Here is a 16,426-nt window from a genome sequence, read left to right as displayed (position 1 = left end):
TGCCACTCTTCAGAGGAGATTCAAACAGGAGAACAACTTGCAAGTGGCCACTTTAAGTAGCTTTTCTCATGATTGCATACACCTGGCTGTGAAGTTCAAAGCTCAATGAGGTTACAAAACCCAAAAAAGTGCTTTAGTAAGTCAGTAAAAAGTAGGTAGGAGTATTTAAAACAAGAAAATGATAAGGGTGCCCATACTTATGCACCTGTCAAATTTTGTTTGAATGCAGATTGCACATTTTCTGTTAGTACAATAAACCTCATTTCAAGGCAGAAACATTACTGTGTCCAACAGTTATTAGATATATGAAACTGAAATAGCTGTTGCAAAAAAAACAATTTTTATAAAACATTAAGCTTAAGATTAATAGGGGTGCCCAAACTTTTTCATATAACTGTAACTATTTTTTATTTTAGTTATTTTTTTTTAACAGGGATATCGTGCCCACATTGCTATATACTACGTGGGCTGTGTTATATACTGCGTGGCCTGTGTTATATACTGTGTGGCCTCTGTTATATACTGCGTGGCCTGTGTTATATACTACGTCGCTGTGCTATATACTATGTGGGCTGTGCTATATACTGTACGACGTGGCTGTGCAATATACTACGTGGCTGGGCAATATACTACTGTACGTGGCTGTGTTATATACTGCGTGGGCTGTGTTATATACTATGTGGCTGTGCTATATACTACGTGGGCTGTGTTATATACTACGTGGGCTGTGTTATATACTACGTGGGCTGTGTTATATACTACATGGGCTGTGTTATATACTGCATGGGCTGTGCTATATACTACGTGGGCTGTGCTATACACTTTGTGGCTGTGCTATATACTACGTGGGCTGTGCTATATACTACTATACATAATCTAGAATACCCGATGCGTTAGAATCGGGCCACCATCTAGTTTATTGTATATTTACATAGATTTGACTTACAAAAACAGTGATTTGAAATATGTGTATTTTTTTATTTCTTAATTTTTAATGGTGAGAAAAGGGGGTGATTTCAACTTTTATATATTTTTCTATTTAATTTTTAATCGTATTTGTTTGTTCCCTTAGGTGACTGGAATCTGTGATCATCAGATCGCTTGTGCAAAATGTAAAGCATTGCCACAAATATAGCAAAAATCACAGTCTTCTATGTACACCAGCCATGAGTTGACTTGCACAGGAGGAGCATTATGACAGGCACATGGGTCTTCACTAGACCTCTGGCTGTCATGGCAACCAATTGGCATTCCCGATCAAATCATGGATGCGCTAACAGACACCTATCGGTGCACTGTAATCATAGTAGTATGCAGTATTATGCAGCACCATCTTACCTGTAGCATGCTAGTATGTGAAAAATATAGGATATAGTGACTGCACTTGATAGGAATGTAGTGAAAAACCAAACACCTGAAAAACAAAACAAATAAATGTCAATGTAATTTGACAATAGGGAAGACTTACTATTATTATTATTATTTATTTATATAGCACCATTGATTCCATGGTGCTGTACATGAGAAGAGGTTACATACAAATTACAGATATCACTAACAGTAAGCAAACTAACGATGACAGACTGATATAGAGGGGCGAGGACCCTGCCCTTGCGGACTTACATTCTACAGGATGGTAGGGATGGAGACAATAGGTTGAGGGTTGTAGGAGTTCCGGTGTTGCTGAGGCGGTAGCTTCGGTAGTGGTGAGGAGGCAGCAGGGTCAGTGCAGGCTGTAGGCTTTCCTGAAGAGGTGGGTTTTCAGGTTCCGTCTCAAGGATCCGAATGTGGATGATAGTCGGATGTGTTGGGGCAAAGAATTCCAGAGGATGAGGGATATTCTGGAGATGTCTTGGAGGCGGTTGGGTGAGGAGCAGATAAGTGTGGAGGAGAGAAGGATGTCTTGGGAGGACTGGAGATTACGTGAGGGAAGATATCGGGAGACTAGTTCAGAGATATATGGAGGAGACAGGTTATGGATGGCTTTGTAGGTCAGTATTAGTAATTTGAACTGGATATGCTGAGGGAATGGGAGCCAGTGAAGAGATTTGCAGAGGGGGGAAGCGGAGGAGTAGCGAGGAGAGAGATGAGTTAGTCGGGCAGCAGAGTTAAGGATGGACTGGAGAGGTGCAAGGGTGTTAGCAGGGAGGCCACAGAAAAAGATATTGCAGTAGTCAAGGTGGGAGATGATGAGGGCATGCACAATCATTTTAGTAGATTGACGGATTTTGGAGATACGGTATCTTGGAGCTGGAGGCGACAGGAGGTGGAAAGAGCTTGGATGTGCGATTTGAAGGACAGGGCAGAGTCAAGGGTTACTCCGAGGCAGAGGACTTCCGGTATGGGGGAAAGCGTGATGTCGTTAATTGCGATAGATAGGTCAGGTATGGAAGATCTATGAGATGGAGGAAAGATGATGAGTTCAGATTTGTCCACACTGAGTTTGAGGAAGCGAGAGGAGAATCTTGTAGGCGGTTGTGTGAGGAATGAATAAGTGTGGAAGAGAGTAGGAGGTCTTGGGAGGATCGAAGATTACGTGAGGGAAGATATTGGGAGATTAGTTCAGAGATATAGGGGGCTGCCAGCTTGTGGATGGCTTTGTAGATCAGTGTTAGTAGTTTGAACTGGATTTGTTGGGGAATTGGGAGCCAGTGGAGGGATTTGCGGAGGAGAGAAGCAGGGGAGTAGCGAGGATAGAGGTGGATTACCCGGGCAGCAGAGTTGAGGACAGACTGGAGCGGTGCAAGAGAGTTAGTGGGGAGGCCACAGAGGAGGGTGTTGCAGTCATCGAGGTGGGAGATGATGAGGGCATGCACAGGAGTTTTGGTAGATTGTGGGCTGAGGAAGGGACAGATTCTGGCAATATTTTTGAGTTGGAGGCGACAGGAGGTGGCAAGAGTTTGGACATGCGTTTTGAAGGACACGACAGAGTCGAGAGTTACCCCGAGGCAGCGGATTTCAGGTGCGGGAAAGAGCGTGATGCCATTTACCATAATAGATAGATCAGGTAGGGGGGATACACGAGATGGGGGAAAGATGATGAGTTCGGTTTGGTCTACATTGAGTTTTAGGAAGCGAGAGGTAAAGAAGGAGGATATGGCTGATAGACACCCCAGGATTCTGGACAGCAGAGAGGTGACGTCTGGGCCAGAAAGGTAGATCTGAGTGTCATCAGAATAAAGGTGGTACTGGAATCCATGGGACTTTGAGTTGTCCCAGGCCAAGTGTATAGATTGAGAAGAGTAGGGGTCCTAGAACAGAGCCTTGGGGGACTCCAACAGAGAGAGGGTGGGATGAGGAGGTAGTGTGGGAGACACTGAATGTACGGTTGGAAAGGTATGAGGATATCCAGGATAGGGCGAGGTCTTTGATGTCAAAGGAGGAGAAAATCTGTAGTAGGAGGCAGTGGTCAACTGTGTCAAAAGCAGAGGACAGGTCAAGAAGGAGGAGTACAGAGTATTGTCCATTAGCTTTGGCTGTAAGTAGGTCATTAGTGATTTTGGTCAGGGCTGTCTCAGTTGAGTGAAACCAGATTGTAGATTGTCAAAGAGCAAGTTAGATGAGAGGTGGGAGGAAAGTTCAGTGTGGACGTGCAACTCCAGGATTTTGGAAGTGAATGGAAGCAGCAATATTGGGCAATAGCTGGACATAGCTGTTGGGTCGAGGGTTGGCTTTTTAAGGATAGGCGTGATTGTGGCCTGTTTGAAAGCAGAAGGGAAGGTGCCAGAAGTTAGTGATAAGTTGAAGAGGTGGGTTAGGGATGGGATAAGTGTGGTGGTGAGGTTGGGGAGGAGGTGGGATGGGATGGGGTCAAGCACAAAGGTGGTGAGGTGCGATTTGGAGAGGCGACAATTAAGCCCCCTTCAGTGATCTTGGAGAGGGAGGTTATGGGGTTTGGGCATTGGTCTGGTATACAAAGGGGTTGTGGTGGTTGAACAATGAAGACTTGCCTTTTTTGGTTGATCTTATTTTTAAAGTGTGTGGCAAAGTCCTCAGCAGAGATGAGGGAGGTTGGAGGGGGCAGTGGGGGGACGGAGGGAGTTAAAGGTTTTGAATAACTGTTTGGGGTTGTAGGATAAGGAAGATACGAGGCTTGTGAAGTAGGCCTGTTTAGCAGAGGTGAGAGCAGATTTAAAAGCGAGTGTTGCCTGTTTGAATGCAGTGAAGTCGTCGTGCGAATGTGTTTTCTTCAAATGCCGCTCTGCAACCCTTAACAGTTGCCGGAGCTTTGTCTTGGTGTTATTGTGCCAGGGTTGTCTATTGATACGTTGCACTCTGCCATGAACGAGAAGGGCGACCGTGTCAATAGCTGAGAGTGGCATTGTAGAAAGCAGTGGCAGTGTCTGTGTCATGCATGTTGCTGCACATGGGTGACCGGTGAGGAGGACAGGGATGAGAAAGTGAGCAGATGGTGGTCGGATAGAGGGAGAGGGGAGGTGGTGAAGTTAGATAGAGAGCAGAGACGGGTGAAGACCAGGTCTAGGGTATGTCCGTCTGTGTGGGTGGCTGCGGAGGACCACTGAGTAAGTCCAAAAGATGAAGTAAGGGACAGATGTTTGGAGGCTGTTGACTGAGGGATATCAGTGGGGATGTTGAAGTCACCCATGATGGTGGCGGGAATGTCAGCAGAGAGAAAGTGAAGAAGCCAGGTGGAGAATTGGTCAATAAAGGCAGTGGCCGGGCTCGGAGGTCGGCATATGACGGCCACTTGGAGGTTGGAGGGAGAGTAGATGCGGACAGAGTGGACTTCAAAAGAGGGGAGGATAAGGGAGGGTAGAGGTGGGATTGGGTTAAAGGTGCAGTTAGAAGAAAGGAGAAGACCCACCCATCCACCATGTCTGTTGCCGGGACAAGGTGTGTGGGTAAAGTGGAGGCCACCGTAACACAGCGCAGAAGGGGAGGCGGTGTCAGAGGGTGTTAGACATGTTTCTGTGAAGCCAAGAAAGGCAAGATTGTGAGAGGGAAAAAGGTCATGAATCACATGAAGCTTATTGCAGATTGAACGGGAATTCCAGCTTGCTCCAGAGAGAGGGAGCAGGGGGGTGGGCGTCAGGGGCACGGGTTTTATGTTGGAAAGATTGTGGTAGTTCATAATAGATAGGGAGTGATAGGAGGGGGTAGTCATGGGAGGTATGAGCTGTGGGGGTCCAGGGTTGGGAGATATGTCGCCAGCAGTGAGGAGAAGCAGGGAAAGGGAGAGCAGGTGGGAGAAGGAGAGTGGGCGGCTTGTTTTATGTTTTATTAGGACAGATTTGAGGTTGAGGAGCAGGTCAGCAGAGGAGGTCAGGTGGGGAGGAAAGAGGGAAGGAGAGATGATTATTTGGTTAGAGGGTGCTGGGGTTTGTGGATAGCGAATGAGAGAGAGGATTAGTGGAGCAAACACTGTAAGGGCATTTGTAAACATGATGGAGTAAGATGGGTTAATAGAAAAGCTAGATTCAAGTAATTAGAAGCACTTATTCAGCAGATATACCCAAAAGAGACAGATCCATAGAGTGGGGTCCTGACTCCTGCCATGACTAACTGCCATTGAAATAACTGCGGAGTCTCTATGCTTAGCTGTGTGATGCTTTGCTGCAGGGATGAACGTGCCTGACCTCACACGCGTGCACCCCTTAAGATGCTACTAAATTTATAGGACTGAGTAAATGATCAGATGAGAGGGATTGTGGGACCTGATTGGGGATAAATTAGCAATTGGCCAACACCCCAGGGGACTTTACATGATCAAAGGCACTAAGCCTGGCTGCAACCATATGCTCTAACACCTCCTTGCACAAGATAATATCGCCTGTGACCCCTGTGCTAAATACACCAGAATTCTGGCTCAATTTGCATCAAAAATCTGTCCTACATTCCTTGTAGAAAATTGATCATGTGTTTTAAATACTGAACAGTTTTGTAAAGTGTCTAGAAACTAGTGGCTAGGGGCAATGTTAAGAGAAGTGCCTTCATTTTGGCGCAAAATATTGGTCTAAATTTAGCCAACCAAAAAGTAGTGTAAGGGTACTGTCACACAGTCACACTTTGGACGCTACGACGGCACGATCCGTGACGTCGCAGCGTCGTATGAGTATCGCTCCAGCGTCGTAGACTGCGGTCACACGTTGCAATCACGGCGCTGGAGCGATGCCGAAGCCCCCGGGTAACCAGGGTAAACTTCGGGTTACTAAGCGCAGGGCCGCGCTTAGTAACCCGATGTTTACCCTGGTTACCATCGTAAATGTAAAAAAAACAAACAGTACATACTTACATTCCGGTGTCTGTCCCCCGGCGTTCTGCTTCTCTCCACTGTGTAAGCAGCAGAGCCGGAAAGCACAGCGGTGACGTCAGACGTCACCGCTGTGCTCGCTTTCCGGCTGGAAGGCGCTCACAGTGCAGAGAAGCTGAGACGCCGGAGGACAGACACCGGAATGTAAGTATGTACTGTTTGGTTTTTTTTACTTTTACGCTGGTAACCACGGTAAACATCGGGTTACTAAGCGCGGCCCTGCGCTTAGTTACCCGATGTTTACCCTGGTTACAAGCGAACACATCGCTGGATCGCTGTCACACACAACGATCCAGCGATGTCAGCGGGTGATCAAGCGACGAAAGAAAGTTCCAAACGATCTGCTACGATGTACGATTCTCAGCAGGATCCCTGATCGCTGCTGCGTGTCAGACACAGCGATATCGTATGGATATCGCTGGAACGTCACGGATCGTACCGTCGTAGCGATCAAAGTGTGACTGTGTGACAGTACCCTAATGAAAAGTGACTAACATGTCTAGTAAGGCTGTTTACATGGCAAGTTGTCCTCCATTTGTAATGGATCCTTAACAAACAGAGCAAAAATGGATATAACATGCAAACGAAAATTAAATGGATTCGTCTTATAAAAAAAAATCAAACATATTGTTTTGTTTTGTTTTTTGTTCTGTTTTTAATGAATCCATTATTAGGTTTTTCTAACAACTCCAGTGTTTTAGGCATGGGCAATACAAATAAAACATTTTTCATAGACGCAGAAACCTTGCACATCTAGACCCTCGCACACTCTCTGACTCGATTCAGCCACTGTCCTCCATAGCTTCACTCCATGACTCAGACACTGCCACTAGTTTCTACAATGCCACTCTGGCATCAGCCATCGACTCAGTCGCCCCAGTCATGCATAGCAGAGTGCGACAAATCAATAGAAAACCCTGGCACAATAACATCACTAAAAAGCTTTGGCAAGTATCCAGAATTTCAGAATGGCGTTGGAAGAAAACGCATGCTCAAGATGATTTCACTACGCTTAAACAAGCAACACTCACTTTTAAATCAGTTCTCACCTCTGCTAAACAGGCCTATTTCACATCCCTCGTATCTTCTTTATCCCACAACCCCAAACAGTTGTTCAACACCTTTAACTCCCTCCTCCACCCACCACTGCCCCCTCCGACTTCCTTAATCTCTGCTGAGGACTTTGCCACACACTTCAAAAATAATATAGACCAAACAAGGCAAGTCTTTGTTGTCCGACCACCACAAGCCCTTTGTATGCCAGACCAATGCCCTAAACCCATAACTTCCCTCTCCAAAATCACTGAAGGACAGCTTGCACATCTTCTCTCCAAATCACACCTCACCACTTATGCGCTTGACCACATCCCATCCCACCTCCTCCCCAACCTCACCACTACACTAATCCCATCCCTAACCCATCTCTTCAATCTATCACTAACTTCTGGTACCTTCCCCTTGCTTTCAAACATGCCATAATCACACCTATCCTCAAAAAGCTTTCCCTTGACCCGAGCGCTATGTTCAGTTACCGTCCCATATCTTTGCTCCCATTTGCTCCCTAGGCTCTGTCCTAGGACCTCTTCTCAATCTATACCCTTGGCCTGGGACAACTCATAAAGTCCTATGGCTTCCAGTACCACCTATATGCCGATGACACTCAGATCTACCTCTCTGGCCCAGATGTCACCTCTCTGCTCTCCAGAATCCCAGAGTTTCAATCAGCCATATCCTCCTTCTCCTCTCGCTTCCTCAAACTCAATGTGGACAAAACCGAACTAATTATCTTTGCTCCATCTCGAACACCTTCCTGATATATCTATCACAATAAATGAATTCACACTTTCCCCCGTCTCGGTAATCCGCTGCCTCGGAGTAACCCTTGACTCTGCCCTGTTCTTTAAACCGCACATCCAAGCTTTCGCCACCTCCTGTCACCTCCAGCTCAAAAATATTTCCAGAATCCGTCCTTTCCTCAACCCTCACTCTACCAAAATGCTTGTGCATGCCCTAATCATCTCTCGCCTCGACTATTGCAACATCCTCCTTTGTGGCCTACCCTCTAACAGTCTCGCACCCCTCCAGTCCATCCTTAATTCTGCTGCGCGACTAATTAATCTCTCTCCTTGCTACTCTCCTGCTTCCCCTCTTTGCAAATCCCTTCACTGGCTCCCAATTTTCCAGCGTATCCAGTTTAGACTACTAACACTGACCTACAAAGCCATCAATAACCTTTCTCCTCCATATATTTCCATACAAATCTCTCAATATCTTCCCTCACCTAATCTTCGGTCCTCCCAAGACCTCCTTCTCTCCTCCACGCTTATTCGCTCCTCACCCAATCGCCTCCAAGACTTCTCCCGAATATCTTCCATCATCTGGAATTCTGTGCCCCAACACGTCCGGTTATCCACCACATTTGAATCCTTCAAACTGAACCTGAAAACCCATCTCTTCAAAGAAGCTTACAACCTCTAATGACCACATGACCACCTCAACACCATTGTAGCTACCGCAACCCCCCCTGACCTACTGTCTCCTTCCCCACAAGCCTGTAGAATGTAAGCCCGCAAGGGCAGGGTCATCTCCCCTCTTTATCAGTCTGTCATTGTTAGTTTTGTTTACTGTAAGTGATATTTGTATTTTGATGTAACCCCGGCTCCTGTACAGCACCATGGAATTAATGGTGCTATATAAATAAATAATAATAATAATAATAATAATAATAAATAGACTTAAATGTTGGAAAAAATATGGATCTAATTGCTATCCATTTTTTTTGGCAGGTTTTTGATTAGCCTAAAAAAGCCAGATAGCAGCTGGAAGGGAGGCAAACAAAAGACAAGAATGGATCCTATACTGGAACATTTTAGATCTGTTTTATGATCCACAACAGATCCAAAAATGGAATTAACTACTGGACATGTGAACAAAGCCAACCATATGCCAAATCAATCACACACTGTCTGATCTTTGTACCGGCTTTACAGTGAAGCACTGACAATGTTACCCAGGGTTATTTTTTGTAAGTAGCTGTTATTACATATCAAAGGTAGAATATGTATAAATCAAACTGAAACAGTATAAATAAATATATAGAATCTTGTATATTGTTAGCAACAGAGTTAAAAAAATATTCGGCATGTGGAGATATCACAGAGGTATATTAAATGTAACGCTGGTGGGTGTGGACCCACTGTGCCATGAGCCAGGTTTTCCCTGGAGGAGCATGACTAAGTGTCTACCGGCTCTTCACTAGAGCCCCTGATGGTGAGGATAGGCTGGGCTGCTGGTAGACATCAGGTAACACTCCAGGACAGTTCCCGTGACTGCAGCAGCTGACCGGAGGGTCAGAAGCGCTGGTACGAGGTACAGGAGGGCAAAGACAAAGACGTGGTCAGACAATCCGAGGTCAGGGCAGGAATGCATAAATGGTTGCTAGCAGGCTGTAAACCAACATTTGGGCATCACCTGTTAGCAGTTAGTAGGCTGGGGAAAAAAATCTTTGCAGGACAGGGTGAATACAAATTCCTGCAGAGTTTAGCCGCGCTCCCTATGACTCACAACTAGTACAAAGCATCTAAGCACCATGGTCAGGTACTGGGTGCAGCAGAGCATAACACATGGTGAGTAATAATAATAATCTTTATATAGCGCTAACATATTCCGCAGCGCTTTACAGTTTTGCACACATTATCATCACTGTCCCCGATGGGGCTCACAATCTAAATTCCCTATCAGTATGTCTTTGGAATGTAGGAGGAAACCCATGAAAACACAGGGAGAACATACAAACTCCTTGCAGATGTTGTCCAAGGTGGGATTAGAACCCAGGACTCCAGCGCTGCTGTGCTATCCACTGAGCCACCGTGCTGCTTAGAAGGCATGCTAGTGGCCAGCATACCCACTCCCCTTACTGTCTTTCCTTCTTTTGTGAGCCAGTGGAGAAACTATTCCAATGTGACACAGATGGGGCACAGATATTATCCACAGGTTCTCAGGATCTCCCCCCAGGTCCAAATCCCTTCCAGTCCACCAGATAGAAGGTCCTTCTCTAAAACTTTTTTGTATCCAGAATGCCTCAAACTTCGAAAACTTCCCAGGAACCCTCGGAAACAGTGGTAGCGGAAGTAGCATGGGGCTTCGAGAAGCGATTCAAGACCACCAACTTCAGGAGCGAGACATGAAAGGCCTTTGGGATCTATAGAGTTAACAACGGTAGGTCACCAAATTAAGTTGCTTGAGGATTTTGTACGGACCAAGGTACCTGGGAGCAAACTTGTATGAAGGCACCTTCAGGCGAATATTCCGGGATGACAGCCAGACTTTATCTCCTAGAATATATGGTGTTGTCAAACCTCTCTTATCTGCATGAGTCTTCATCTGAGACATGGCCTTAAGGAGTGAAGGCTATGTCTGTTGTTAAATCTGTAGAATGTCAGCCGTACGAGGCATCAGCTGCTGGTACACCAGAGGAAGCAAACATAATAGAGTACACTAGAGGATGCTGGGAGTATACCACAAAGAATGGAGATACTCCGGATGATTTCCCCGACTCGGTTATTGTAGGAAAACTCTGCCCAGGGGAGTCATTCTGACGAGCAGAAATAAAATGGCAAAGGTAGTTCTCAAGAATCTGATTAACCCGTTCTACTTGACCATTTGTCTGCAGATGGTATATGGAGGAAAAGTCCAGCTGGACATTCAGCAGCTTGCATAGAGCTCTCCAAACTTTGAAGTGGACTGGACTTCATGATCAGAGACTATGTGGAGAGGAAGACCATGTAGAAGAAAGTGAGCCATCTTAGAGAACTGATCCACCACAACTCAGATGGTGTCGCGACCCACAGAGAGATACAGGTCCATGATGAAATCCATAGCAATATGTTGCCAGGAGCAGAAGAAACCAGCATAGGCTGGAGGAGGCCATTAGGCTTGTCCCTGGAAGAGTTATTTCTGGAGCACTGTGAATAGGCGTTTACAATGTCCTGAATATCCTTGACCAGCGAGGGCCACCAGAAGGGATGAGCAATCAACTCAGTGGACTTGCATATACCCAAATGACCAATCAATTTAGATTCATGTGCCCAGGACAGAACTCTGATCCTTCTGGTAGGAGGAACAGTGGTTTTATCTTTAAAAAGAACAGGGGATGCTTCAATAACCCTGGATGAGGTCTAAGACTCCCCCACGGAATCGGTCACATCAAAGGATTGAGACAGGGCATTGGCTTTGAAATTCTTCTCTGCAGGACTGAAGTGTAACTCGAGTTAACACGAGAAAAGAAAAGTGCAAACCAAGCTTGACAAGGAATCAACCGCTGGGTGAACTTCAGGAAGGTCAGATTTTTATGGTCGGTATATATTATTATAGGAGAGCTGGTGCCCCCTAGTAGATGTCGCCAATCCTCGAGCACCATCTTTATAGCCAGAAGCTCACAGTTCCCAATGGTATAATTTCGCACAGCCAGTGAAAACAGTTTGGAGAAAAAAAACCTGCAAGAGACAGACTTTCCTGAAAAGTTTTCTGTACGAGCACTGCCCCTGCACCAGTAGAAGAGGCATCTACCACCATTAGAAACAGCTTGTTGGGATTGGGGTGATGCATGCAGCATGGGATCACTCGCAAAGGCCTCTTTTTAAAAGCTGGAAGGCTGACTCAGGCCAGATTCTGCTATTAGTCCCCTTCTTGGTTAAGGTGGGGATAGGTGCCATAAGGGATGAGAAATGTGGAATAAATTAACTTTTGGTGAAACCCATGAAGCACTGGATAGCACGTAGACCATGAGGACGAGGCCAGGAGAGAATTGTGGAAACTTCTGGATCCATCTCAAGACCCTGGTAGGAAACAATGAAGCTGAGGAAATGCTAGGAGGAGGAGGCTTTTTAAAGACAGATTTGGACAACTTGGCCAACAACTTGTTCTCCCGGAGACGCTGCAGAACTTAACGGATGTGTATCCAGTGATTGGAAGAAGCTGCACCTCCTATACATAGAACAACTCGGCACAGACGGCGACAACCGTGGCACACGCTGCAAACACGTTTCCTGCAGCGGTGCTCCAGGTGCGCCGAACGTCTGTGGAGAAAATCTAATCTGCCCGAAGATTTCATCCATTATAAGTTCATGTTAAAAACATACAACTCTGCCCTTCACCTCTCCAAACAAACCTATTTCAACACCCTCATCACCTCGCTGTCCAATAACCCTAAACGTCTCTTTGACACTTTCCGGTCCCTACTCAACCCAAGAGAGCAGGCCCCAACCACAGATCTCCACGCTGACGATCTGGCCAATTACTTCAAAGAAAAAATTGACCACATTCGACAGGAAATCATTTCCCAATCTCTTCATACCAAGCACTGTCCTCCCTCCCCCACTGCATCTAGTTCACTCTCTGACTTTGAACCAGTTACAGAAGAAGAAGTAAGCAGGCTCCTTGCATCTTCTCGCCCGACCACTTGCACCAGCGACCCCATTCCGTCGCATCTCCTCCAGTCCCTTTCCCCGGCTGTCACCTCTCACCTAACAAAAATATTCAACCTTTCCCTCACTTCCGGTATTTTTCCCTCCTCATTTAAGCATGCCATCATACATCCACTACTTAAAAAGCCCTCCCTCGATCAAAATTGTGCCGCTAATTATAGACCTGTCTCTAATCTTCCCTTCATCTCTAAACTCCTGGAACGCCTGGTCCACTCCCGTCTTACCCGCTATCTCTCAGATAATTCTCTTCTCGACCCTCTTCAATCTGGTTTCCGCTCTTTACACTCTACTGAAACTGCCCTCACTAAAGTCTCTAATGACCTACTAACAGCTAAATCTAATGGTCACTATTCCATGCTAATTCTCTTGGATCTCTCCGCAGCATTCGACACTGTGGATCATCAGCTCCTCCTCACTATGCTCCGCTCCATCGGCCTCAAGGACACCGTTCTCTCTTGGTTCTCCTCCTATCTCTCTGGCCGATCCTTCACTGTTTGTTTTGCTGGTTCCTCCTCCTCTCACCTTCCCCTTACTGTTGGGGTTCCTCAAGGATCAGTCCTAGGCCCCCTCCTCTTCTCTTTGTATACTGCCCCTATTGGACAAACAATCAGTAGATTTGGTTTCCAGTACCATCTCTATGCTGACGACACCCAATTATATACCTCTTCTCCTGTTATCACGCCGACCTTTTTAGAAAACACCAGTGATTGTCTTACCGCTGTCTCTAACATCATGTCCTCCCTCTATCTGAAACTGAACCTGTCAAAAACTGAACTCCTCGTGTTCTCTCCCTCTACAAACCTACCTTTGCCCGACATTGCCATCTCTGTGTGCGGTTCCACCATTACTCCAAAGCAACATGCCCGCTGCCTTGGAGTCATCCTTGATTCCGAGCTTTCATTCACCCCCCACATCCGATCACTGGCTCGCTCTTCTTATCTGCATCTCAAAAACATTTCCAGAATTCGCCCTTTTCTTACTTTCGACTCTGCAAAAACTCTTACTGTCTCACTTATTCATTCTCGTCTGGACTATTGTAACTCTCTACTAATTGGCCTACCTTTTACCAGACTCTCCCCGCTCCAATCTGTCCTGAATGCTGCTGCCAGGATCATATTCCTCGCCAACCGTTACACCGATGCCTCTACCTTGTGCCAGTCATTACACTGGCTACCCATCCAATCCAGAATCCAGTACAAAACTACTACCCTCATCCACAAAGCACTCCATGGCTCAGCACCACCCTACATCTCCTCTCTGGTCTCAGTCTACCAACCTACCCGTGCCCTCCGCTCTGCTAATGACCTCAGGTTAGCATCCTCAATAATCAGAACCTCCCACTCCCGTCTCCAAGACTTTACACGTGCGGCGCCGATTCTTTGGAATGCACTACCTAGGTTAATACAATTAATCCCCAATCCCCACAGTTTTAAGCGTGCACTAAAAACTCATTTGTTCAGATTGGCCTACCGCCTCAACGCATTAACCTAATTATCCCTGTGTGGCCTATTAATAAAAAACAACAACATAATCACGTTCCTCCATCATGTTCTCATACACTTTATGCAGTTAATAGCCTCTGTGTCTGTACTGTTACATACTTAGGCAGTTAACTGGTTCATGCAGCTTTACATGAACACCCGAGCCTTACACTATGGCTGGTCCAAATAACTAAAGCAATTGTTACCATCCACCTCTTGTGTCTCCCCTTTTCCTCATAGATTGTAAGCTTGCGAGCAGCAGGGCCCTCATTCCTCCTGGTATCTGTTTTGAACTGTGATTTCTGTTATGCTGTAATGTCTGTTGTCTGTATAAGTCCCCTCTATAAGTTGTAAAGCGCTGCGGAATATGTTGGCGCTATATAAATAAAATTATTATTATTATTATTATTATTATTATTATTATTATTATTAAGCAGATCAAGGGAGAATATCAGGATATGGTCCAAATACACAACCACAGAAATATAGAGGAGATCCCGGAAGATATCATTAACAAACTCCTGAAACATGGTGGGTGCATTACACAGACCAAAAGGCATGATGAGATATTTGTGATGACTGTCACAGGTATTAAAGGCTGTTTTCCATTCGTTGCCCTTACAGATGTAAATCAAGTTGTAAGATCACAGATCCAATTTGGTGAAAATATTATCTCCATGAATCCTGTCAAATAGCTCAGAAATCAAAGGCAGGGGGTATTTGTTCTTTATAAAGATTTCATTAAGACCCTGATAGTCTATACAGGGGCATAAGTGTGACCCCCCCGGGTCCTGGTCATCACTGCTTTCTCCACGGGGAGAGTGATGTCACACTTGGAAGCGATGAAGGATAACTTTCACCAGGTAAATCTTACATACAACACGTTCATACTCCAGACCAGAAGGGGGAGCTCTGTACCCGGATTTAGGGTGAACTCCCCTATAAACACATTCTGGTCTGGAGGGTGAGGGGCAGTTCCAGTCATACTGTTAATGAGCAGTTGGTCCAGGGAGACCAGAAGAGAGCAGACAGACATAGAGTGTCAGAAGGTCTGAGGGAGCCGTGTAGTCCTAGGTACTACAGCTCCTGGAGGAGAGAATAGAACGACGACCAGATTGTGGAAAAGATTGCAGGAGGGAGAAGCGCAGGAGAATAGCGCCAGTGGAACAGAGCAAAGAAGTGGCTACCTCCCTGGCTAGTGAAGATTCCGGTAGCCGGAAGACCGTGGCCGCACTGAACTTTATAGTGGCATAGCTGAAACCGGCAGGACAGCTGGATTGTAGATCACCTGTCCGCATTGATACCCAGGAGACACAGTGATATCTATAGGGCCTGGGTCGTGATAGAGACCCTGTAAAAAGGCCTAGTTCACCTGTCATACGGGTTGTGTCCTAACCTTTATGGGGGACAGAGAGGAATTGTGAGGACCTTATTTGAAGCCTTAGGCAGTAAGGAACTACATCACCACCGCACTTTGAGGAAGGCTTTGATCTCCACCTGGTGAGAGGACTCTGGAGTCGTCTCCAAGCTGGCTGGACCCTGCTTGAACCTGTTGTCTGGTGTCCTGGACTGCGGTTGCCTGAAGCCTACAGTAAACCAGGTAAAGACATTGCAAACCTGTGTCCTCGTTCTTCATCGCACCATCCACCATCTTCACCTATATACCGGGAGCCCTGAGGACCTACTTCACCTGTGGGAAGTTATATCATCTAGTTGCCATACCATCACCCCCAGAGGACCCCTTTAAGCAGCGTCGATCACTACTGACCGAATACCACAGGTGGTGTCACGAACACAAACTTTATTTATAAAACCCCTAAAAGACTTTTCCTTTAATTGGGCACCCAGGGCCACGGACCGGGTCACAGCCACCGTGACATCCCATTTAAGTACCAGACCGGGTACCGAGTACCCCACGGCCCAGGTGGGTGACTCACAAGGAATCATACTTCTTAGTCACGAAGAATAAGCCGGCACCGGCAGGGGAAGAGGACTTTCAGATAAATCCTTTGGCTAAATTCTCTTGGATGTATTCAGACATGGCTTGAGTCTCAGGTAGAGATTAGTGATGAGCGAATATACTCTTTACTAGAGATTTCCCGAGCATGCTCGGATGACCTCCGAGTATTTTTTAGTGCTCGGAAATTTAGTTTTTAATGCCGCAGCTGAATGATTTACATCTGTTAGCC

At 46.1% G+C, this 16,426-nt stretch overlaps 1 protein-coding gene across 4 annotated transcripts in view; it reads right to left on the bottom strand.

Annotated features, from left to right (window-relative positions):
- LOC143764731 (stimulated by retinoic acid gene 6 protein-like) overlaps window positions 1-16,426 on the bottom strand; it is a 211,061-nt gene that overhangs the window by 50,189 nt on the left and 144,446 nt on the right. For all 4 annotated transcript variants that reach the window (XM_077250616.1, XM_077250626.1, XM_077250646.1 and 1 more), the window contains one exon: window positions 1,339-1,414. In XM_077250616.1, the coding sequence (XP_077106731.1) occupies window positions 1,339-1,414 (76 nt within the window). The remainder of the gene's footprint in view (window positions 1-1,338; window positions 1,415-16,426) is intronic.

This window comes from Ranitomeya variabilis, chromosome 1 (genome assembly GCF_051348905.1).
Source record: "Ranitomeya variabilis isolate aRanVar5 chromosome 1, aRanVar5.hap1, whole genome shotgun sequence".
NCBI lineage: Eukaryota > Metazoa > Chordata > Amphibia > Anura > Dendrobatidae > Ranitomeya > Ranitomeya variabilis.
Note: the sequence above shows the minus strand (reverse complement) of the source record. Positions and strands in the feature narration are given on the sequence as shown.